Source organism: Thalassophryne amazonica, chromosome 15 (assembly GCF_902500255.1).
Source record: "Thalassophryne amazonica chromosome 15, fThaAma1.1, whole genome shotgun sequence".
Lineage (NCBI taxonomy): Eukaryota > Metazoa > Chordata > Actinopteri > Batrachoidiformes > Batrachoididae > Thalassophryne > Thalassophryne amazonica.
In genome coordinates this window covers 8,082,581-8,108,488 of record NC_047117.1, presented here as the reverse complement: position 1 = coordinate 8,108,488, position 25,908 = coordinate 8,082,581, and the positions used below count along the sequence as shown (strand labels likewise).

General features: G+C 40.2%; 1 protein-coding gene across 1 annotated transcript in view; it reads left to right on the top strand.

The window, feature by feature from the left end:
* LOC117525795 (voltage-dependent T-type calcium channel subunit alpha-1I-like) overlaps positions 1 to 25,908 on the top strand; it is a 364,422-nt gene that overhangs the window by 291,022 nt on the left and 47,492 nt on the right. The window contains exons 25-29 of the mRNA XM_034187733.1: positions 310 to 502; positions 1,993 to 2,144; positions 4,530 to 4,639; positions 18,015 to 18,148; positions 23,779 to 23,849. Coding sequence (XP_034043624.1) covers positions 310 to 502; positions 1,993 to 2,144; positions 4,530 to 4,639; positions 18,015 to 18,148; positions 23,779 to 23,849 — 660 coding nt within the window. The remainder of the gene's footprint in view (positions 1 to 309; positions 503 to 1,992; positions 2,145 to 4,529; positions 4,640 to 18,014; positions 18,149 to 23,778; positions 23,850 to 25,908) is intronic.

Below are 25,908 nucleotides of genomic sequence, written 5' to 3'. Positions count from 1 at the left end.
AAGCTGAGAAAAATGGGGTTGAAGTGTGGTTGAGAAACTCTTATAAAAAAATATATATATATATATATATATATATATATATATATATATATATATATATATATATATATATATATATATATATATATATATATATATATAGTGGTCTAGCTGTGTACATTTGTTTGTTTTTTTTGTTTTTTTTTACTTTATGGAAAAGGTTACTTATCTTCTGTCACTTCCTAAGATCTCATAGTCTACCTATTTATTTTTATTTCTCTCCTCAGATGTTCTTTGTCTCCACTTTTTTTTTCTGTCCTTCTCCTTTAGCCGGTCACCAACAACAACCCGTGGATGCTGCTCTATTTCATCTCCTTCCTCCTGATTGTCAGCTTCTTCGTGCTCAACATGTTTGTGGGCGTGGTAGTGGAGAACTTCCACAAGTGTCGGCAACACCAGGAGGTGGAGGAGGCCAGACGGCGTGAGGAGAAACGGCAGCGTCGCATGGAGAAGAAAAGGAGGAGTAAGGGGGTTGAGACAAAGAGGGTGAAATAAAGAGAGTGGGAAACTGAAAATGCTTTTAGGAGATGGCGAGGAGGACAGGAGAGTCAGAAATATTTCTCACAACAAAGATGTGTCTCATAGAAAATGATCAGGACACAGGTTAAATTTTCATTACTGTATTTTCAGAGTGTAGACTCTGCTTTTTTCTTTTTCTTTTTTCTTTTTTTTTATAATTATTAGTTCTGGAAACCCCGCATCTTATATACCCCCCCCCCCCCCCCAAAAGAAAAACACAAGTTTATTAATAATACTAAGTATATTGTATATTTTTATAGTACTTTCCCAGGAATCAAAGGACTAAACAAAATAAACCACAATAATAAAATAAAAAATGGCAATAATAAAAAATACACTACAGTAATGCTCAAAAACCACAAATTAAACAGCTGATAACACAGAAAAAAGTGCAACTTGTATGTTTTTTTATTCCTTTTTAAGAGGCTTTTTTTTGACAGGTGCGTCTTATACTCCACAAAATACAATAATCTATCAAAAAAGGAGTGGAGGCTGGTGGTTTTTTGTTTTTGTTGTTGTTTTTTTTCATGGCAGTATTAAATATATATATATATATATATATATATATATATATATATATATAATATGTGTGTGTGTGTGTGTGTGTGTGTATGTGTGTGTGTGTGATATGATATGTTATGATATGATAGGATATGCAGCCTAAAAACACATATGAAGTTGCATCTGCCCAAAAATAAATCATGACAAGGGGGAAAAATACATGCTCCACCAGTCTATAAGTCACATTTATTTTTCAAATGTGGTGCATTATTTATTTATAATGGTGAAACTGTAAATGCTTGAAATCCCCTCTGAAAAGCATTGATTTTGCTTGCTGATGTGCCGTTGCTATTCTTGTCTCACACAGAGTAGTATAAAAGTTATAACTGCTGTTTTTATTGTATAGTGTGGTGTTTCAGTTTGAGAGCATGATTTCTGAAATGTACTCGTTCTCTAAGGCATGGAATGCCTCTTAATAATTTCTTTTTCTTTTATGACAGTTAGCATCCAGCATAATGGTGAATTACCACCACCTTCTGCTTTGTAGTGTGATTAAGAGTACCTCATTCAGCATACAGGAGCAGCTTTTCCTGCATGTAGATGTTGCATCGTGTGGCCATAAATGATAAAGCCACATTGTTTTTATATATAAGTAGCTTCCATGTAAATATGAAGGTCTGATTCTAAACTTATGAAAACACAATAAGTCATCTTTGCAGGTAATTATACAGTAATGAACAGGTGGTCATGAACGCTATTTTTCATTTATTTAAGTACACTTGCACAATACCTTTATTTCTTCCTTCCTAAACTACTGATATTGCTGTGCTAAATGCTGCCACCATTCTTTCTTCTCACCTCCACTTCCATCTCCTCACCCATCAAAACTGACTTTTTCTCACACATTCTCTGTCTTTTCGTCCTTGTCTGCAGAAGCCCAGAAGCTGCCGTACTACGCATCTTACGGTCAAGCCCGCCTGGCTGTCCACACACTGTGCACAAGCCACTACCTGGACCTGGTCATCACCTTCATCATTTGCATCAATGTCATTACCATGTCTCTGGAGCACTATAGTCAGCCGCAGGTGAGGGAGGTGTGGCCACATGGCACATATGTTTTCTCTAAGCACCATCTGGGTGGATGTTGCACTTTTTTTTAACACAGAGCACAAAAGCAGACAAATCATCTGATGTTTTAAATACATAAAATATATCAGAGGCATAGCTGCTCAAATATGTATCCAGTAAATATTTTTCTCTGTTCTTAGTGATGAACTTACCTTTTATGGTTGTATAATAATGCCGTTATCAGAATTACAAAGTTCTTCTAAAAAAATATATGTTTCAGTGGTTAAATTACTAATTTCCTGCTTTAAAAAAATATAATGTGCACTCTGATATAAACATTGCAAAGCTAAAGTAGTATAATGTGATTATTTTACATTGCTTTTGGATAACTTCAGCAAGCAGCACCATCATGGTGTTCCTCAGGGCCTGTGTTGGGCTGCTTATACAATAAAGGCAAGAGAAAAATAAATACCAGAATAATAAAGGATGACTTGTGTAAATAAATAAAGAACAAAGCTACACTTTGATATTTCCCTTCATTGGCAAAAAGGTCAAAAATAACAGAAAAAGCTCTGCAAACTGAAAGGCATTCTCTCTGTTTTGCAATTATCACGCTATTGGCCATTTTCAATATCAGTTGAGCCATTTGCAAAGTGCGTACAATGTCCTTCACTGTTATTTATGTTCTTTGTATTTGACAGCATGGCATTATTAAAAATTTGAATTAATGTCTCAAGGACAATAATTCAGCTTCAGACAGTGATCTGATAATGGTTTAATTCTTGTTTCTTTTTTATTGTTGGACAACAGAACTGATCTATCTGCCTTTGAAGAAAAAAGTTAATTACTTAAGATAAAATGAGCACTTCTTCCAGTTATGAACAAGCTGAAACAGCTTCAGAGGCCCATCACAGTTAAATTAGGTCATTTGATTATTTAATTTGTGTGTCATGATGATATCGTAGGGATCTAAAAAAAAACTGTTCTACAGTATTTCTTGTGCAAAACATTATTGTGATTTTTTTTGTTTGTTTGTTTGTTTATTTGTTTTTAAACCAGGTTATGACCTGGGATAGACTAATAATTTGCTGGGCCGATAATCTGCATCAGTCAATAATCCCTCTGGGTACTCTGTAGGGATAGACCGATAATTGGGTCGCCCGACATTGGCTGATTATTGGCCGATGTCGATAATTGGCATGGATGATACTCGGACAGTATCGGTCGAGCTGATTATCGGTCTATCTCTAGTTATAACTCCATACAATCAGGGAAACATGAATTTTGTTGGTTTGTGTTGTTTTTTTATGGTAGTTATTATTATTATTATTATTATTATTATTATTATTATTTTAAAATTTTTAGGTAATTTCAAACTTTATTACAAAATTTAAAATGAGACTTTTTAAATGTATGTTCTAATTACCTATCATGGACCACCTACAATATGTTTGCAGCCTACAAACAGGCCAGGGGCCCACACATTGGGCATCACTGATGAAGAGGACTAATGTAAACCTCACAGATCAAGCTGGTGATACAACATGATGTACAAGCCAGATGTAACGTAAATCCCAAAACTCACCCATCAGTTTTGCTCTGTTGAAATATATTGGATGCTCTAACAAGAGGACAGACAAAGGAAATGTTTTTTTTTTTTTTTTACTTTTTATCTCCCTTCAACAGCTGACTTTCATTTATGTTTGTATTTATTTTATTTAAAATGGCCTTTTGTAAAAAAAAAAAAAAAAAAGTATTTTTAATTGATTTGTAAATCTCCTCATTTCTTGACGTATGAATCATTATGTTTTATAAACTGACTTGCGTCACTTACAAATTATTATTTTAATTTGACATATTTGTTGTTGGGTCGGGCAGCACGGTGGCTTAGTGGTTAGCACTGTTGCCTCACAGCGAGAAGGTTGTGGGTTCAATTCCCGTGGCCTTTCTGTGTGGAGTTTGCATGTTCTCCCCGTGTTTGCGTGGGTTTCCTCTGGGTGCTCTGGTTTCCTCCCACATCCAAAGACATGCGGGTTAGGTGAATTGGAATCTTTAAAATTGTCCGTAGGTGTGTGTGTGTGGGTGTGTCTGTGTTTGTTTGTCTATTTGTGGCCCTGCGACAGACAAGCGTCCTGTCCTGGGTGTACCCCGCCTCGTGCTCTATGACTGCTGGGATAGGCTCCAGCCCCCCGCGACCCTTAATTGGACTAAGCGGTAGAAGATGGATGGATGGATGTTGTTGGGTCTATAAAAACACTAACTAATCCCTTTCTATATTATGCAATTACATATCCAGTATTTGTTTAAAGCACTTTCACAGCTCCCTGCTCCTGTGCAGACTGTGGAGATGGAAATGATTTTCCTCCATCTCTCCTTAACCCGTCATTCTCCATCTTTCTCAGTCACTGGAAACAGCACTGAAGTACTGCAACTACTTCTTTACCTCCACCTTTGTGATCGAGGCCTCTCTGAAGCTGGTGGCTTTTGGTTTCCGTCGTTTCTTTAAGGACAGGTAAGAAGAAGCCGCTTTCAGCAGATCAGATTAGCATCAGTGATGTATTTGAGGCGGAGTTCCACTTCCAGTCAGTGCTGCGAGCATTAAGGATGTTTCTGTTCCAGCAGGACTTCAACCCTGTATATTCCTAATATCAACGGTCTTCTGGTTTCTTTCCGGTCAAGTTCAGACGATTGCTGTTCAATTACCCAAACAAAGTTTTACATTCATGCTGAACTCTGAAATATATCTTGTGTTGCAAGGTTTGGATATTACACATCACATAAATCAGTGAACCGTGAAATAAACACGGGGGGTGGGGGGGGCATGCATAAGATATAATACCTGTAATTTTGGCAGATTAATTTAGGTGTATTTTTACATATAAACTCAAGTTATGTTTAATTAAGAGGTTTACACAAAGGCCTCCTGAAATTCTTGTAACCTGTGAATAACACCATGTTTGTTGAAATGTGCATCCAGTATGGTGTAATACTATCCAAATATTCTTGAGTGTTGAAGGAAATTACATTTCATACACAATTAGCCACAGGACTGGGATCTGGATTGACAGACATCGATGACTCCATGGAAGTAGGGCGGTTGCAGTTCATACTTCGTGACTGGTGTTGGTCAGCAAGTTCTTACTGCTGGATTCATTCTCATTTTATTTGCATCAGTAAATTGAATCAAGTCAAGTCTCAAAGCATGCGTTGGCACCACCTTTCATCACATGTACCAGACCATGGAACTGCTACAGGTCCTGGATGGTCATCATCCAGGCAGACAACCGATCTGTGCCCAGTAACCATCTCACTGCTACAGCCAGGTGAACCATGGGCATTCTCCTGGTCTTTTTTCAGCCAATGGGACCCTCAACACTGATGTACCTACATGCTGGACCAAATCAAATGTGGACCCCAGAAAGACTGGTGTTATAAAATCCAAATGTGGAATTGTCAAAATGACTAGCACCAGGCAACTATGGTGATGTTCTGACTTGTTAGGGATTCACATGATCACACTCGGTACCACTTCAGAACACGGTAAGGATGCCTGACTGGTAGAACCAAACCATTATTCAAGGCATTATCACTTCTGGAGTGTCAGAGGCCAAAGATGACCAATATGTGTCCAATTGTCTTTGCGACCCATCATCTCAACAAGTAAACAAATTCCTCCCTTCATTTGAAGAAGGTAACTGCGTGGAAGGAGAAGCTGTAGAATACAGGAGGACTATCTGCTTGTCTCCACCAAATGCTTAATAATATTTTTGACATTTGACATTTTTTATATGAAAGCAGCAATTGGTATTTGACTTGGAGAACTGCATAAGTATATGCAAATAACACCAGCACTCTTGGACAGTAGACTTCACTATGACTTATATTTTGGGAAATTAATTCAGTTTTCATTCATACCTGGAGGCACTGCATCCCATCTTCTTTCACACCACCACATTGTGATTTCATTTTGGAGCACAACCTCAGGTTACGGTACTCTGTCTGGGGCCTTCAGCATCACAACACAGCTCTAGTGTACAGAAGTGGAATATATTGTGTACAGCTGTGATAAAGGTTAAACTTTATAAACAGATCAGACTACATGCTATTGCATCCTGCTTTGCTGCTCAACTCGGGTGGAACTTCTGAGCCTGACTGCCCCAAGGCATCAAATTGCAATACTTTGTGACAGACCCTGGCATTGCATACCCATGGTTAAGGTAATGCTTCTCATAGGTAGGCAGTGCAAGGGGAAATCGGGGCAGCACACAGGGGAAATAAGTGATTGCAGTAGTCTAGTCATGCTGACTGTACTATATGTGGGGAAATGGGAGCTTCCTTGTGGCAGCTTCATAATACTCTTTTTTTCTGAGTCTCATAAATCACATAGACTTGGATGTACATTTGATGAATATAACTGTGTATTTTTCTGATGCTACCGCATAGATAAAACACTTTGATGTTCCAGCCCACAAGCCCAGACGGTATGGAGTCGAGTACTTTTGCATCTTAACACCGGCATAATGCAGACTACCATTTGGTCAATAGCTACAATCGATATTTGCATTGCTGTGCCCACTGGGAAAAAAAATTCAGCCATCATGATGTGTTGTGCCATATTGTGAAGGTTTATTTGTGCATTGTCTTAATGCTTCTTGCTAAGTCGTGAATATCCTTCTGTAGTTGCAGCCACAAACCAACTAGATAAGACAAGATCAACTTTATTTATCCCAAAGGCAGTGCCCGATTTACAGTTGTGGAGGCCCAGGAGCAAAGTGAGGTGTGCAGGCCCCTACAGTACGCGCGACCTGCTCTGATGATGTGGCCATGGATGAAGGCTTAGATGAAGTGCGCAGGAAATCTGTCATTTTTGACATTTTTGATAATAGTTCTGATTCCCTTTTCTTCTTCTCTTTGGCCAGCTTTCTCTTTGTAGCCCCACTTTGAAAAGTCCTGACACCCTTGTGTCTGTCTTGCTGCTGGCTTCCACTCATGCTGAAAAAAGGAAATGGGAATTATTGATTTTTGGACAAAATTCCATTTGGACAAAATTGTTTACCAGCTCGCGTAGTAATAGAACACTGGGGAATACCGACTTCCGGTTGAGATTATACTCGATGAATAAGACCAGAAGCTATTGCTGTTTTGAAGCTATTACGGTGAAACTGTTACATTTGGTGTAACTTGTAAGATGTGACATTGCGAATTGGTAATGTCATCAACACAGTCGACGACACAGATTCAATGGTTTGTCATAGTAATAATTTTTTTGTGGAGGCCCCCTATTTGTGGAGGCCCGTGGGCAACTGCCCACCATGCCCCTATGGTTAATCAAAACTGAAAGTTAAAAAAAAAAACTACAACATACTGGCTTCCTGTCCTGGGAGAGTTGTAGACTCCCATCCATTTCACACTGTTATCCCTAAATAGAAACTGGCTTAATGGATCTTGGGGTCTGTGAAGAACTTCTTTCTACTATAGGTTATAAAGATCCATGAAATCCCTGAAATACAGAGCAGAAATATCATTACAATGTCTGGAATGTGTATCTGAGATCTTGCTGCACTGTAGAAACTGCAGCCTCTCTCCCAGTTTTCCTCCCGATGTTAGATCATTTTACTTTGGACTTCTCCTTTTTTGCTTGGGGTCACCACAGCAGATGTGGTGTAGAGCTGCATGTTGATTTGGCGTATTTTACACTGGATGCCCTTTCTGATGCGACTCCACATTGCATGGAGAATGGGCAGGGGTGATCTTCAACCAGCAGTCTGGTTTTGGAAGCAATTGCATGAACCTTTGGCATCCATGAACCAGTTTACCTGCCAATAAATACCATATTTGGCACATTTTCCTGAGCATGATGCTGCACCCAGGTGGCTTATTGCTGAGGACCTCAGAGACTGCATGAGGTACAACCCCTGGCAATAATTATGGAATCACCGGCCTCGGAGGATGTTCATTCAGTTGTTTAATTTTGTAGAAAAAAAAGCAGATCACAGACATGACACAAAACTAAAGTCATTTCAAATGGCAACTTTCTGGCTTTAAGAAACACTATAAGAAATCAAGAAAAAAAATTGTGGCAGTCAGTAACGGTTACTTTTTTAGACCAAGCAGAGGAAAAAAATATGGACTCACTCAATTCTGAGGAATAAATTATGGAATCACCCTGTAAATTTTCATCCCCAAAACTAACACCTGCATCAAATCAGATCTGCTCGTTAGTCTGCATCTAAAAAGGAGTGATCACACCTTGGAGAGCTCTTGCACCAAGTGGACTGACATGAATCATGGCTCCAACACGAGAGATGTCAATTGAAACAAAGGAGAGGATTATCAAACTCTTAAAAGAGGGTAAATCATCACGCAATGTTGCAAAAGATGTTGGTTGTTCACAGTCAGCTGTGTCTAAACTCTGGACCAAATACAAACAACATGGGAAGGTTGTTAAAGGCAAACATACTGGTAGACCAAGGAAGACATCAAAGCGTCAAGACAGAAAACTTAAAGCAATATGTCTCAAAAATCAAAAATGCACAACAAAACAAATGAGGAACGAATGGGAGGAAACTGGAGTCAATGTCTGTGACCGAACTGTAAGAAACCGCCTAAAGGAAATGGGATTTACATACAGAAAAGCTAAACAAAAGCCATCATTAACACCTAAACAGAAAAAAACAAGGTTACAGTGGGCTAAGGAAAAGCAATCGTGGACTGTGGATGACTGGATGAAAGTCATATTCAGTGATGAATCTCAAATCTGCATTGGGCAAGGTGATGATGCTGGAACTTGTGTTTGGTGCCGTTCCAATGAGATTTATAAAGATGACTGCCTGAAGAGAACATGTAAATTTCCACAGTCATTGATGATATGGGGCTGCATGTCAGGTAAAGGCACTGGGGAGATGGCTGTCATTACATCATCAATAAATGCACAAGTTTATGTTGATATTTTGGACACTTTTCTTATCCCATCAATTGAAAGGATGTTTGGGGATGATGAAATCATTTTTCAAGATGGTAATGCATCTTGCCATAGAGCAAAAACTGTGAAAACATTACTTGCAAAAAGACACATAGGGTCAATGTCATGGCCTGCAAATAGTCCGGATCTTAATCCAATTGAAAATCTTTGGTGGAAGTTGAAGAAAATGGTCCATGACAAGGCTCCAACCTGCAAAGCTGATCTGGCAACAGCAATCAGAGAAAGCTGGAGCCAGATTGATGAAGAGTACTGTTTGTCACTCATTAAATCCATGCCTCAGAGACTGCAAGCTTTTATAAAAGCCAGAGGTGGTGCAACAAAATACTAGTGATGTGTTGGAGTGTTCTTTTGTTTTTCATGATTCCATAATTTTTTCCTCAGAATTGAGTGATTCCATATTTTTTTCCCTCTGCTTGGTCTAAAAAAGTAACCGTTACTGACTGCCACAATTTTTTTTCCTGATTTCTTATAGTGTTTCTTAAAGCCAGAAAGTTGCCATTTGAAATGACTTTAGTTTTGTGTCATGTCTGTGATCTGCTTTTTCTCTACAAAATTAAACAACTGAATGAACATCCTCCGAGGCCGGTGATTCCATAATTTTTGCCAGGGGTTGTATTTACTGATAGGTCGTGATTTACAGGAGATGATGGTGCCAAGTACCTGGGTGGTTTCCAGTTGGGACTCAAAGCATTTCCTAAAGCATTCTGTGATGTCAGAATACAAAAACAATGGGGATTAGTACTTTTTTATGCACTGTAAATATCTAGTTATGCTCTAATAGCTGGTGTTGCCCCTGTCGAATTAAAGAATTTAGTATTTTCATACAACACCTAAAGGTGATAGAGAAGCTGGTGGTGCTAACAGACTCAACAAGCTCATGAGACAGATGAGCTCCTGGTTGAGATCACTAGTTTCAAAGTCAGCCTATGAAGGACCGACAGAATAAAGGATTCTCTTTCCACCATTCTACTCAAGGTGGTGTTATTGAGTGAAAGCAGCCAAGAAAATCTGAAGACTTTTAGCTCTTCATAGAAAAGGTTTAACATCACTGCAGGAATGAAGATGATGTCAGTGGAAAAGATGAAGGCTGTTCTGAACTAGAGGGAACGAAGAGAGCACATCCCTCTGACAAGGTCCCACTCTGATCGCCCTGCCTACCTACCACATTGTTGTCTCAGAGATTTTCATCAAAATTTGTCACAGTGGGAATTTGGCAAGTTGATGGTCTTGAGGTTAGAGTGGTACGCTTGTGACCTGGCGGTACTCGTTTCAATTAGTCATCAGAAAGGAAAATCATGAAGATCCCTTGAGCAAGGTCCTTAATGCCCAAGTTGCTTCCAGTGTGCAGGTGAGTGCCTTACATATAGCATGCTGACATCATTGTGTGTGTGTGTGTGTGTGGTGCATCATTTTAAAGCACTTTGAGCATTTGGATCAGATATTAAAACACTCTAAAAATGAAGCCCATATGCTGGATCAAAAGATTATATTTGGAGTCAAATGCAGATGCAGAATAAGTTTAGATATTTATTTTATCCCTAATATAATGCTGAAAAACATTTTAAAAACATATTAAATATAAAACACAGTTTAAAAAATGTTCCTGTTTCAAGCTGCATTCATGTCTCAAACTCAGAACTATTGCAGTAAGTCCAGCTGGGTCCACTGTCAGAGCAAAAATGAAAATTGCCATTCTGGTTGTCACAAGTTGCTTTGGGCGTACTAGAGTTATAAGGAATAGTTTGTCTAACAGTGATACAGCTGCTAAAAGATAAGAAGTGCATTATTAGAGAATAACACAGTGCAAAATTTTGACTCGCGCATAAAACAGAGGATTCAAGGCGTTAAAGTTAGTGATGGATGAGGGGGAGGATGAACTCCAGCAAAACTTCACAGCAGCTAATGAAAAGCTGCTGTTCTTTGAATTTGCATGTGCATCCAGCAGCTCAGTTTGATCAAACCTGCACAGCGAGTGAAAATACTGCTCATGCTTCAACTGGCAGCAGCTGCACTCACTGACACCAATGCTCGCTAACTGTGAAAGTTTATAGGCGTGATGGCAAGGTTTGTTTGGTTTATGAAATCAACAGATGGGCAAACCAGCAGCCATGATGATGGTGACTTTGTTTTGTTATGTGCATGGTGCACTGCTGTTTGCATGTTTGTGTTTTGAAATTTTAGTTCAGTGATTAATTTATATTTTGTATTTGTTATCATGGGTATATGTATATTTTTATGTTCATATATATATATATATATATATATATATATATATATATATATATATATATATATATATATATATATATATATATATATATATATATATGGGTGTTTATAAGCTTTTGCGTCTGCCTACACCTTTTCGAGCACACGGGTACAGTGTTAATTTTTTTTTTTTTTATGACTTATCCTTGTTATTTTGATTGTGTGTGAGCCGAATAAATTCATTTATTCATTCAAAAAAAGTTCTCAGCATTAAAATATGCATTAACGGGGCAACTACCTCTAAACATTCATTAGCTATCTATCCAACCAAAATGGTCAGGAGCTGAATGCTGGAGCTGGTCTTTTTTTTTATGACAGAAGCTGAAAAAATGAGACTCCTCAGCTTAGTCTCCCTAAATATCCATTCATTTGACACAAAATCATTGTAGCAATACCCAAGGACCTGCCAGAGACCTAGCACCAAAGATAAAGACACCAATTCCTTGTTGTAGTTTGTTATTGTTGTATGGCTAAAACAGATGGTCACACCACTGATTCTGGTCTGCCTCAGGTTTCTTCCTGTAGTCAAAAAACATGTGAGGGCGTTTTTCCTTACTAATGTTGCTAATGTGCTTAGACCTTACTTTTGTGAAGGACCTTGGAATAACCTATGACATGATTTGGTGCTGTATTAATGAACTGAATTGAAGAATGGCATTTTCAGTGCATATAAAACACCTCCAGGAAGTCATCGAAATCATTACTTTCACAAAATATATTTTACCAAATTTCTTACATTTATATTTGTATAAGTCGAGCCTGACCTACATTCATTTTGGCTCCAGGTACAAAATAAGTAGATAGGACATTCAGAGAATGCATACATACCACCAACCCAGAATAATCTTTAATTTTGTATAGGGATTAACAACAATTCTGCACATGTGGCCATTTTTCTTACAAAAATCACCCATCTCCATATATATTATTCAATGTAACTCTCCTGATCAGTATCCAGATCTGTATCATATTTCATCCATTAATTTCCATTGAATAGGTTTGGCAGATTTTGAGAAATTGATTGTAATGTTGAAAAGCACCCCCACTGAGTTACAGTGTGTACATTAAAAGAAGGAGCCACCAGTGCATAGCCAGATCCCAATGAATACCAAAATGTAATAGGTTCTTCCTCTTGATAATATTGGTTAGAAAAATACCAATGAAAACATCAGCTCCTTTGCAGAGAACAAGAGCTGTCCATGTGCAGCCTCTCAGTATTGAACATTTTTTTTTCTTCCAGTGATGTGACGGGAAAAATCAGTTTTTATTTGTCCTCTCCTTGTCACATAACCTGAAATCATTATTTTGGAGAAGAAGTGCAGCATCAACTGAGGAATTTCACTCAAAAGTACTCCGTTTTACCTGACAGAAAGCTAAAATGAGCCCAGAGTAGTACAGGAAAAGAATGTGCAATATGGATGAAAGATTACACCAATTTGGTGTCATATCCTGTGAGTCAAGTACGCGCTGACAAAATCTGATATGAATAATGTCAGTCTTACTGCTATTTTGACACCCCTGTATTTGTCATATAATAATAATAATACCTCATGATCCAAGTTCCAATGACTGCGGGCATTTTACGTAAAGAACACTATTCTCAAGGCATGCTGAGCGATCTCTTGGATCTGACCCCTGTGGACCTCAGGCTAAACTAGGAAAGTAATGCTTGTGTTTTCATCTTATATTTTGTCATATATGGAAAAGTAAATCAGGATTCCCACAGTCAAGTTGTCCAGCTCTACAAGTCAAACCACCACAAACTTTATCTTGAGAGGACTCTTGACCATTTTGTTCAAAAAGTGCCTTGTCCACCATGTAGTCATGACACTGTTAAGACACCACAATGCAGTCAGTGTCATTAAACACCACCACAATGTCACTCAAACCCAACAACACATAAGCAATAAAAGGCATGAGAGGGCTGATGCATACCCTGGGGACTCTCTTATTCATATCAATCAATCATATATATTTTACTAATCAATATATATGCTTGATCATCCATCTAGGCTTCCTGGTTGTTGAAATATACAAAAAAAAGATGTTTCCCAGAAGAGGAAGAGTGTCCGTCACATGATCTTGACCACGTCTTTGTGTTTTTTGGGTGATGTTGGTCTTTGTGTTGACTTAGTGGCAGCAACTTCCTGGTTTGTGGCCATTTTCCTCTCTCATATATCACCAAGAATTCTCATGAATGATCAAGATGCTGTCAGAAAACCACCAAAACAGCAATAGGGTGCAACAGTATGCATCTCTAAAGATGTTAGGACATGTCAAGACGAAGCACAATCCCATGACGATGCTTCAAGACATGCTAAGATGCTGTGGCCAACATTTATATAATGTCAACAGGATGCACAAAGTCTTACAGCTCAGTGCTTGATGATGAGAAGAACTGTTCTGAGTCTTCTGCTGTTGCTTTTCATGGTTTGTTCAAAAATAGCTATTGACAATACCTAGAGACCTGAAATGTTCTTACTGTATTATGTGGGGGCGTAAGTTAAAAGGGTGATCCAAGGCCCGACTGAACCCAGCCTAAAATAACTAGAAGCAGTTCCAAAGAAACAAGTTTATTGATCACCCTGTCGTGCTGTACATTAACGTCAAAATAAAATACATCTGGTGGTGGCTAAACAGGCGGCGCACTCTCTCTGCGCCTGGACTGACCGGAGCCCGAACATTCAGGACTCAGGATCTCCGCCGACACCCCCCCAGGTGGCCTTTCCCAGACTATACTCTGTGAGGAGGAAACAAAGGTGATATCCTTCAATATAAATATCAGAAAACTATTAGAGGCTTACTTATCAGCAACATGTTCAGTTTGATCTCAGCGTTATTTAAAAGAACAGCTGCTCGCAGCCGGTGGAGGATTATCACTCCGCACGCCACCGCCGCGAGGAGCAAACAAGACACTGACTTTTAGTATTTAAATTTAACCACGCACAATTGCCATATTATTTTCATAGATAAACATTCAAAGAAAGTCACCTCTGACATGTGCTGACAGCATTTGCCTCTCACCCTCGTCCTCCTTCACAGACGTACGGTCAGGCTCTGGAGCGACCCTCAGCGTCCCCAAACGGTCGACACAACGTTGTTTTGAGCTGTGAAAAGTTGAATTCTCCGGCAGCCAGCACTCATCACTGCTGGCTTAAATGCAGCTCCTCATTTCTCTAATGACACCAGCTGAAAGTCCTTACTCTGCACGTGAATGCCACAGGTGCAGCAAATCCTTGTATCAGAGGTGAGAGACTCTTCTGCAGCACAATTTACCCAGAGAACAGTCCCAAACCACCTGGAAAGGAAAACAAACACACAAACACCAACACAATATCCAACCCCACCCCCCAACACACAACAGTACCCCCCCGTCAACGGGAAGCCTCCCGGCGACCACACCAACCAAAGGCCACAACACAAGACAGGGCAAAAAGACGCGGCCGGAAGGCCAGGCGGCAACAGAACAACAACCCAACACCCCCCCCCCCCCCCCCCCCCCCCCAGGGGACCGTCCCATCAAACCCCGGGGGGAAACAAAAACAGATAAACCCAAAATCCAACAAAACCCCAAAAAACACATCAGAACACAAGCTATAGGAAAGAAAAAAAAAATAACACCCCCCCCAAGACATGCAGAGACCAGCCCCACCCTGCGAAATAACTTCATAGATTCCAGGAATAACCACTGTGGCCGGGGCCATACAGGAACCCCCAGGTGCATATAGGAGCCCAACGCCCCCCAGAGGACCGTCCCATCAAACCCCGGGGGACACCCCCACCACCCAGAACACTCCCACCCCAGCCAAACACGGCCGGCCGGCCCCACAGTCAACCGCCTCCCCCAGAGGACCGTCCCATCAAACCCCAGAGGAGGAAGACAGGAGGAAACACAAACAACACAAAAACACCCCAGAGCCCCTGGGGTCCAAAAACCACCCCAGGGGCAAACAAAAACAACAAAAAACCCCGTAGACCTCCCCAGCACGCCGAAAGACCCCGGAACACCCCCAGAGTCCAACGGCAAAAACGCCGCGGCAATCGGCTCAGGACCCCAGAGCCGGGAAGACAACGGGAAAAAACACAACCCAGCTCCACCCCCCAAGGGCAGGGGAAAACTGGCAACACAGCCGGTGTCGTCTACCCGACTGTACTCCAGCCAACCGGGAGGGGTGGACAGCGGAAAAGGCGTACGGCTCTGATCGGCCCCACCGCTCCGACTGAAGTACATTCCCACAGCCCTACACCTCAGTGACACCCATCTACGAACACCCCTTTTAAAGCAATCGCGTTCCAACCGGACTGTGCTGAAAAGATTCGAAAGTCCACGGAATAATCAGCTGCACTTCATCGCCCCTGTCGGAGATTCAGCAATCGTTGGATCTTGGTTTTCATTTCAACCGGATGATCAAAAACCAAACGAAACTCACGAGAAAAATCGTCAAAAGACTCCAGCAGTGGTGATTTATTGCTCCACAGCACGGTTACCCACACCAGGGTATCACCACGCAACAAATTTGTAACATATGCGACTCGGCTACTCTCAGACGAGAAAGACGCCGGTCGCTGAGCAAACACTAAGGAACACTGCATAAGAAATGGAGCACAAGCCTCTACGTTTCCTGAATAGGGCTCCGGATGGCAAATAACCGATTCCAGAGCTGAATCGTTGGACGACAATCTTGTCTGCACAGAACGCGATGGAACCGATGCTGCAGCCGTGGGAAGCGGAGCAGCCTGCGCTATGAGCTCCGTTACACGAGCATCAGTTTGTTTAATTTGGATTGAAAGGTGCTGTACCTGCTCCCATTCTGCTCATTTCCAGGTGTTTCTGGACCTTTTCTTGAAACGGAACTGCTTCTGTCGCTGGGTCCATACTGATATGGCCGGAGAATTCTATTATGTGCGGGCGCAAGTTAAAAGGGCGATCCAAGGCCCGACTGAACCCAGCCTAAAATAACTAGAAGCAGTTCCAAAGAAACAAGTTTACTGATCACCCTGTCGTGCTGTACATAAACGTCAAAATAAAATACATCTGGTGGTGGCTAAACAGGCGGCGCACTCTCTCTGCGCCTGGACTGACCGGAGCCCAAACATTCAGGACTCAGGATCTCCGCCGACACCCTCCCCCCAGGTGGCCTTTCCCGGACTATACTCTCTGACGTGTGCTGACAGCATTTGCCTCTCACCCTCGTCCTCCTTCACAGACGTACGGTCAGGCTCTGGAGCAACCCTCAGCGTCCCCAAACGGTCGACACAACGTTGTTTTGAGCTGTGAAAAGTTGAATTCTCCGGCAGCCAGCACTCATCACCGCTGGCTTAAATGCAGCTCCTCATTTCTCTATTGACACCAGCTGAAAGTCCTTATTCTGCACGTGAATGCCACAGGTGCAGCAAATCCTTGTATCAGAGGTGAGAGACTCTTCTGCAGCACAATTTACCCAGAGAACAGTCCCAAACCACCTGGAAAGGAAAACAAACACACAAACACCAACACAATATCCAACCCCGCCCCCCAACACACAACATACTGCTCTTAAAAAATTTACACGACACAGGCAATAATCCACTGGTACAGTGGAAAACATAGATTTTTGGTTTTGGAACATGGATTTGAAATGTGCTTCATGGCTTTTCTTAACTTCACGAGTTCCCTGAAGCTTGCAAGTTCTTTTTCTGCTCTTTGGCGGGTCAGTGCCAGCAAGTAAGGTGCAAGTTTGCACCACTGGTCTGGCTGAGGTATCCACTGACAGGGTTCCAGGCATCACTGAGGGCTGGAACCCTGGAATCAAGCTTTTGCACAACAGAATTTGGCAATGAAAAAGTACAAGGTAAGAGCTGATGTTTGGAGCAAAGAATGACTCAGGCAACCTCAATATCTTGTTCCTTTTGTTGACTTTGGTTATGACAGTATGGTGTTTGTTCAGCAGTATGTAATTCAGTGTTTCCCCAGGCACTTGCTTGGGCAAGACTCCAAGTATGTCCCACCCCAGTTTACATTGGGGTCACGTCTGCTATGCACATGACCAGGTCTTTGATATGCCTTCAGGAGGTTTACTTGGAGAGATGTTGCAAGCTTCAAAGATGTCCTGTTTGGAGATCATCAGAATATGCAAATTATGTCGTTAGTTCATCCATTGATGCTGTTGTTATCTTTTTACTCTTCAAGGCTGTAAAGAACATCCAATTTATGAGGCTCGGGTTGCCAAGGTGATTTGAACGATCAAGCTAGTCTATTCTCTCCAAAATTGGAGATTAGCTCCTGGTGAATGACTGGATTAAAGTGTAGTGGAGGTATTGTATGTTCAGTGATGCTTTATCTAACTTTGCTGCTGTTATATGTAAATTGCCTTCAGGAAGAAAAAGGTTTATCTTAAGATGCTTTCTAAAAGTTCATGGCTTCTTTTTGGTGTTGGTAACCATTCTTTTGACAAATCAGTTGTGAGAACTTCAAGCAAGTTGTAGATAAAGTGGAAATCATTAATACTTATTAGAAATTGGAAGAGATGGTGTACAACATGAAGTGGGCTATGCTGTATGGATTTTCTTCATTTTGTCAAAATTTTGTCAAAATCCACAAGACTATGTTCAACTGAATCATTGTTTTTGTGTGTTGTAATGTCTTCTGGATGTGTAGGTGGAACCAGTTGGACCTGGCCATTGTGCTGCTCTCTGTGATGGGCATCACTCTGGAGGAGATTGAGATCAATGCCTCTCTCCCCATTAATCCAACCATCATCAGGATCATGAGGGTGCTCAGGATCGCTCGAGGTACACACACACACAAAAATAAAAGCACATGAAAGCAAATGGATTTTGTGAGAAAATTGTGAAAATTTACTATAAATGAGCATTTATAGCCTCTTTGCATCTGCAGTGCTCTTACAAACTCAATCAACATGGTCAAGTTTGATGTCACTGTGGTACAACGATAATGATGTTGATGATGACAGTGATAACAATGATGATGTTGTCGATGATGATGACTATGATAATAATGATGATGACAGTCATGGTGGTAACTATGGTGAAGATTATGAAAATAACAATAATGATGATGTTGAAAATTATGATAGTGACGACGGCGATGATGATGATGACAACGACAAAGATGGCAAAGACGATAATGATGATGATGATAATAATGATGGTAACCATGATAATGATAGCGATGATGTTGATGGTGATGATGATGATAACGATGATGATGATGATGATGACACTGATGATACTGATAACTGACAATTATGGTAATGACGATGATGGTGGTGATGATGACAACAATGACAACAGTGGTGATGATTACACTTATGATGACAGCGATGTTGATGATGAGTATGATGATGATAATGGTGGTGAATAATGACATTGCTGATGTGTCTGTAGCAGTCACCTGATAGTGAGATTGGTTGAGCAAGAGTCATTGATTTTGAAATGGCAAACAAACATTTTTCTCATCATATTTCTCTCACTTTTGTCAATGTTCAAGAACAGCTTTGGATTAATTTGGTGAAACAACTAAGAAAAACCATCACACCAGTTAATTAACTAGACTTCTGTCACTGGGTATTGGCCCAAACTCAGGACTATAAAACAAATCAATTTCAAATCATAATGAATATTTTAAAATGGTTCAATTTAAGCTTTTTCAATGCTGGAGCTCAATCATTAGTTGAATTACAACCAAAACAATGCATTTTGTGTTGTTTTCAAATTGAACGTCGACCCTGATCTTTAGTGGTGACGTGTGTTGGCCACTTCATTAGGCGCTCTTGTTCAACTGCTCATTAAAGCCAAATATCTCATCAGTCAACCACATTTCAGATGTTTGATGGATGTAGACACAGTCAAGAGGATGTGCGGAGCTCAAGCACAATCATCAAAACTGGAAATAAAGGGGATTTTAGTGATTTTGTACTCAGCCTGAACGATGGAGGTGTGTGATGTGTGATGTCACTGTCTAATACTATGATAAAGACAAAACATCACTCAAGTGCTTCTGTCCAGAGGTCATTTGGTGTAAGCTTTGTGTCTAAGTAAAGTTTACATTTCAGGTCTAAAAATGGTAATATACTAACGGTTGATCTGACATAGCACAGTGGTACGTTTTTGTGCATCTATCTAAAAAAAAAAAAAAAGTAGACGGTGGTGGAATTGAATGATTTACAGAATTGAGCTTGATAAGCTCAGCCTGTTTTGTTCCCATGGGTGCTTGTTAAAATCTCTCTATTACTTAATAATATTGATTAAAAGTACTACTGATATTTATATATTACCAGCTTTTACTTAAACGCTGCAAAAGTTTTTTTTTTTTCTTTTAATTGGCAAAGATTTTATTTATTTATTCTTTATTTAATCAGGTTAGACCCATTGAGATCAAGGCCTCTTTTACAAGGGAGCCCTGGACAATTCTAAAATTTCCAATTCACCTATTCTGCATGTCTTTAAATGTGAGAGGAAACCAGAGCACCCGGAGGAAACCCACGCAAACTCCACACAGGTGGGAATCGAACCCATGACCTTCTTGCTTTGAGGCAACAGTGCTAACGACTAAGTCACCATGCCGCCCATGTATTGTGTGCATTCATATGTTGTTCAAGGCTAATAAGAAATATCTAATTTATAATAATAATAATAAAAATCTAATTTAATTATTGAACATTATTGACGATATGATAGTGTAGCTCATATCAGTGTGCAATGAGTGAAAATTCACTGGCCTTTCTTACTCTTCATCTTTTCTTTCTCACTTGTCTGCCAGTCTGAGTCTGTTTTTTTTTTCTGGATTCAACAGTTCTTCGATGCCAGTCAACAAAATCTCGTTGTAATCGGCTATATCTTGGTAGTTAAATCTGATGATGATCGGTTACTTCGCTGAGAAAATTCAGGCATGTAGATCTTCTTTCTTGCCACCAATCAGAGCTTGGTCTCTGATTAAGACGGAAAAAAAACTTTAAAATACCAGTAATCTCTGTCCATCTCATAAAACCACCCAACATGATTTCTAGCTCCTCCAGTTTCCTGAACATACTACAGTTTGACACACGTTGAACTCAATCTGCTGTCTACTATCCCATGACAGCATCAACACTATTCCACACCACAACTCATTTTGACGCCAACACACCCACACAAGTGCATTTACTGTTTAACCAAATTGGGCGTCGGGCTTAAAAATGCAACTCTTGCACCAGGTGGTACATCTAAATGTTAATTTAGTCACTTATTTATGGAGAAAGCCTCACCTGGAGGAAACAGGGGATTATTCAGTATAATATGCACATTTGTTAGTTGTATACTTGTCTGCATTTTTTCCAGTGATTAAACATAATGCTAATATTCCTTTTTTCCTTTTTAATAATACTCATTCCGGTGCAGTTGTTATTATTCAGAGGGAATTACAGGCCTGCCGCTCTGCACCGATTCCTCTTAACTTCACAGTGAAGGAACATAATTGCATTCTTCTCACCTAGTCTTTGCTCTCACACCATCACCTTCTGCCCCCCACAGCGCCACCCAGAGACCGCTGAGTAGACTCACGGGTAATAAAATTAAACTGCATTTAGAGGTTATTAACAAACAAGTCGAGGATTTGATGGATTCTTTACAGGCAGCTGGTTGACTTTCACCCTTTTTCTTTCCTGTAAAGATTTTTTTTTAAGTCTGTGAATGATAATTAACCTCTGTGACTGTGGGGGAGAATACGAAATATTTCACAATTACTTTTTTTTTTTTAACCAAATACTCAAGTACTCACTGCCTGAATACTATAAAATCATGGGCTGGGATACATTTAGTGTTCTTCTTGTTCTTCGTTCATAGTTTAATCGGTGTCTATTTGAACAATGGAATAATGTCTCCAGAAAGCTAATTGAGTACATTTTTTTTTATCACTTTTGTGTTTGGCCCTCTTTTCAAAGGAACAAAAGTAATTGAACAGCTTTGTGCTGTGGTTCTAATGTTTTGGTGTAATCTCATTTATTGCCTTTTATTCTTGGATTATATATATTTTTGTTGAATTCTTATTCAGTCTGTGACGAAGCTTAATAAGTCAAATTTAAAAACAGCCAGATGTCTTTGACAAGTCAGGAAAGCAAAGGTTAGGAGTCATTTTCATGTGTAATGTATTTCTTGAAATGTATCTGAGACCCCATTTAAAACTTTAAAGGTTTTAGCACATTAGAGGTGGTGCCAAGTGGCTAAATGCACTTGTTTCCAGTGCAGAAGGTTCCCGGTTCAAATCCACCCTTGCCCATTTTCTGTGTAACATGGAGTTGTGTCAGGAAGAGCATCCTGTGGAAAACCTTTGCTAAATCAACTTGCAGGTCCACCTCACATCTGCTGTGAGTGAAAACAAGGGACTTACGATGGAAAATCTGTAGACAGGCCATTCTTGAAAAGTGACAGAGTGTAAATGAAGGGGAATAATGAGGGAAGCCACCAAGACACCTGTGGCATGTCTGAAGGGGTAACAAACATCACTGGCATTGACTGAATGAACATTTGATGGTGGACTTATGGATGCTTCCACCAATCACAGCTTAGGGAAATTTAGCACAGAGAAAGTCATTAATTAAAATACAAAATCTTTCAAACCTCCAGCAGAGTCTCAGACACACAGTCAATTTCTGTTCAAAGAGTTTGATGATGAGACATTTCTTTCCAGATGACTGAATGTCTTCCATCTGACTTGTCTGATCACCACCTGAGTGTGCGCTGCATCAGGTTCAAATCAGGTTGAAAATCAAATTCTTTGACTTTCAGCGTTCACCTTTGTCCCCAGTGACCCTTGCCCCAATGACTGCCCATAGGTGAATTTGTTGTCACCCGGAAAATTCCAGAGCTCACCTACATCTGTGTGGCACATTTGGTGGACATCAAATGAAAGCAAAATTTTGACCACTGACTTCAAAAACGTTGACCTTTGCCAACACAAACCCTTTAAGGGTGATTCTGGGGTTCACCACGTTTGGTAGAAATCAGGCAGGCGGGTGTGTGTGTGGGGGTGGGGGGGGCAATGACACAGACAAGCGTTGCTCACAGTATGATGATCAATCAATCAATTGCTGGTCACATGGCTTTTGGGAATGGTCCAAACTTTTGGGATTTACCAGCTGCCCAGTGCTGTTTCTATATCATAATTACCAGTGTAGGTTCAAGGGGGTGAGTACTTTTCAGAAGCACTGTACTTCTTATTTAGTCTTTTTTAAAAATAAATAATAATTTAAACAATAAGTGTTCCCAGTCATACTATACTGTACCCTCCCATAGCTGGTTATGGGAAATGAATCATTTGTACTGCAGCTATGTCATGAATGCTGTTGTAGTTCTGATTACTGGTAGTGCAACTTAGACTTCCAGTAACTTTGCAAATATAAATAAATAAATAAAAATAAAAACTGAAAAATACACCTGGTTCAATTCAATTGCTGCTTCCAAAAAAAAAAACCTTGCAAATTGAGAAAATGCTTGCAAGAATACAAATATAACCTACAATACACGCAACAATTTAATTTCATAGCATAGAGTATCACCTGTGAATTCATACAATGCACACAAAAGTCCATGCACGCTGCAAAGCTCCACATCCCAATGGAAGAACTACAAATAAATCAAGAGGTTTCTGCACCGACGGCTTTTACTGACGGATGGTTCAGTGCATCGTAACACTCTTTTATCTTTAACTTTACCTGGCTATCAAAGCTGAATTTGTCTATTTATTTACTCTACTATGCTTAAGACAGCTATATTTTTGCATATTATTTTATGTGCAATGCTTCGAAGAGTAGAAATCAGTAATCAGTAATCTTCCAGCTTGAAACCTCTTTCTGTGTTGTGAGTACTTCCATTGTGTTGTGGCACTTGGTAATGTTTTTGGGTGCATAGTGTGAGGCGTTATCTGCATATAGGCATTAGCTGCAGCACAGTTATGTGCTACACAAGTTATATTTGTGTTGTGCATTTACAAACATTTTCTCAATTTGCAAGATGTTTTCTGATGCTGTTTGTTTTTGCATTGATGGAGTTTTCTTCTCTCTTTTTTTACGTGTTTTCTGCATTTGCAACTGTTTCTAAATTCCTAAGTGTTGTGACCTCTCGCGGCCACCATATATAATTTCCCAGGAGAATTTATTGTCTCAGTAACCTTTGCTTGTTTGCTTTAGAATATCACTGTGCAGTGTGCAGCATTGCCAACCACCTTCCTGCGTGAACAGGAGCTTTGGAAACAGTTGTGCCTACAGTTGCGATTGTTCTCTGCCAGCCTCTTCTTTCTTGATTGTCTCCTCTGTATCGTTGGAGTCTTTATGGGCCTCTGTTTCGCTCCCTTTTGCTCAGTCAGTGTTGTATTTTTTAAAAAATCTTAAAAGCTTTATTCCTGATACTCTGTGGTCTCTCTGCAGTGTTAAAGTTGTTGAAAATGGCCACTGGGATGAGAGCGCTGCTGGACACGGTGGTTCAGGCTCTGCCTCAAGTATGTATGAAAACACACAACCACACACACACACACACACACATACCATTGTGGAACCACAGTTAAAGAAAGCTGGATTGGATTCTACAGAGCTCAAGAACTTTAGGCCAATATCTAAAACCCCTTTCTTGGCCAAAGTCTTGGAAAAGGTAGTCTGTGCTCAATTGAGATTGTTTTTGCAGGCTAACAACATCCATGAGACTTTTCAATCTGGGTACCGTGAGTTTCATTCTACTGAAACAGCCCTGTTGAAGGTGTCTAGTGACATGATGATGGCAGCTGACACTGGCAAATGTTCTGGTTCTGCTGGTTCTGTTTGATCTGTCTTCAGCGTTTGATACCGTTGACCATGGCATTCTGATAAACAGATTGCGGGATTTGGTTGGAATGTCAGGTTGTGTTTTAGAGTGGTTTACCTCTTACCTGACTGGTAGAACTTTTAGTGTGACGGTGGGCAATGCAGTGTCGGAATCTGCAGATCTTCTGTGGGGTGTGCCACAGGGATCGGTCTTGGGACCTGTTTTGTTCTCATTGTATCTCCTTCCTCTCAGCAAGCTGATCCAGCAGTTCAGTGATGTGTCCTATCATTTGTATGCCGATGATCTGCAGCTGTACTGCTCTTTTAAGACAACTGAGCCACAGAAACTCTGCTCTCTCACAAATTGTTTGGCCAAAATTAAGGAATGGCTCACTGAGAACAGTCTGCAGTTAAATTCCAATAAGACTAAGACTCTGATTGTAGCACCAGATAGTGCTGTACCTGGAATTAAGCAGCATCTCGGTAGCCTAAGCTGTATGGTCAAAAGCAGCCTGCGTAACCTGGGTGTCATTTTGGATGGAGGAATGTCTTTGGAGCAGCACACAAATTACCTGGTTAAGAACTGTTTTTTCCAAATTCGGAACATCTCTAAGCTCCGTAAGATGGTGACTTTAAAAGAGCTTGAGATGATTGTTCATGCGTTCGTCTCATCGTGTTTGGATTATTGTAACAGTCTCTTCACCTGTCTGAATAAGAAGGATTTGGCCCGTCTGCAGGTTGTGCAAAATTCTGCTGCGCGCCTGCTTACCCGCACCCGCTGGAAGGGACCATATTACTCCTATTCTTATACTTTGCATTGGCTGCCTGTCTCCTATAGGATTCATTACAGCCTTATGCGTCCTCCAGGAGCCTCAGGTCGTCCAATCAGAACCTGTTGATGGTTCCTCGGACCCGTTTTAAAACTCGCGGGGACAGATCTTTTAAAGCGGTGGCGCCTAGCCTCTGGAATGAGCTTCCCTGTGCCCTTCGTTCTCTGGATTGTATAGATACTTTTAGAAGGCAACTAAAGACACATTTCTTTAAGTTAGCTTTTTAGCCTAATATTGTATTTTATTGTTTTCGTATGTTATTTTTAGATTATTTTTGTATGCCATGTGCAGCGCTTTGTGACCCTGGTCTGTGAAAGGCGCTTTATAAATAAAGCTTACTTACTTACTTACTTACTTACACACACACAGAATCTTATCACATACTCCATGGACTTCATTAACATTTGGAAAATGCGAGCAGTGTCTGCAGAAGCTACTTGAGAATTATGACTTTGTTCTGATGATTTTGACCCTGATGTTGCTGAACCAGTGCTCCTGTCATTTATTCAGGAGAATACAGACCTGTGAATATAGGCCATTAACTTTTATTCTCACTACTGACAAAAGCTGCTGGTAGTTCTCCTCTTTAATTGTGCAAGCTTTTTTCCTCCCATTTTTGTTTTCAATTCCAACGAAGACCAGTCAGAATTTTTTATATTTTATTTTAATATGATTTTAATTTGATATATTTGATATAGGTTTAATATATTTTTATTTGAATTGTTTGTGTTGGGAAAGTGTAGTGACAGACCCACAACAGGGGGCGTAAATGAACGGACAATGGATGAGCCAAAAAGATAATTTAATGTTGTGAATGTGCACAACGAAATACAGACAATCACAGGTTTTGACTTAAGTCAATATACAAAGGTGACATGTGGGCAGGCTCGAGGATAGAAGACGTCTGTCCAGAGAAGAGCTGGGCCCCACA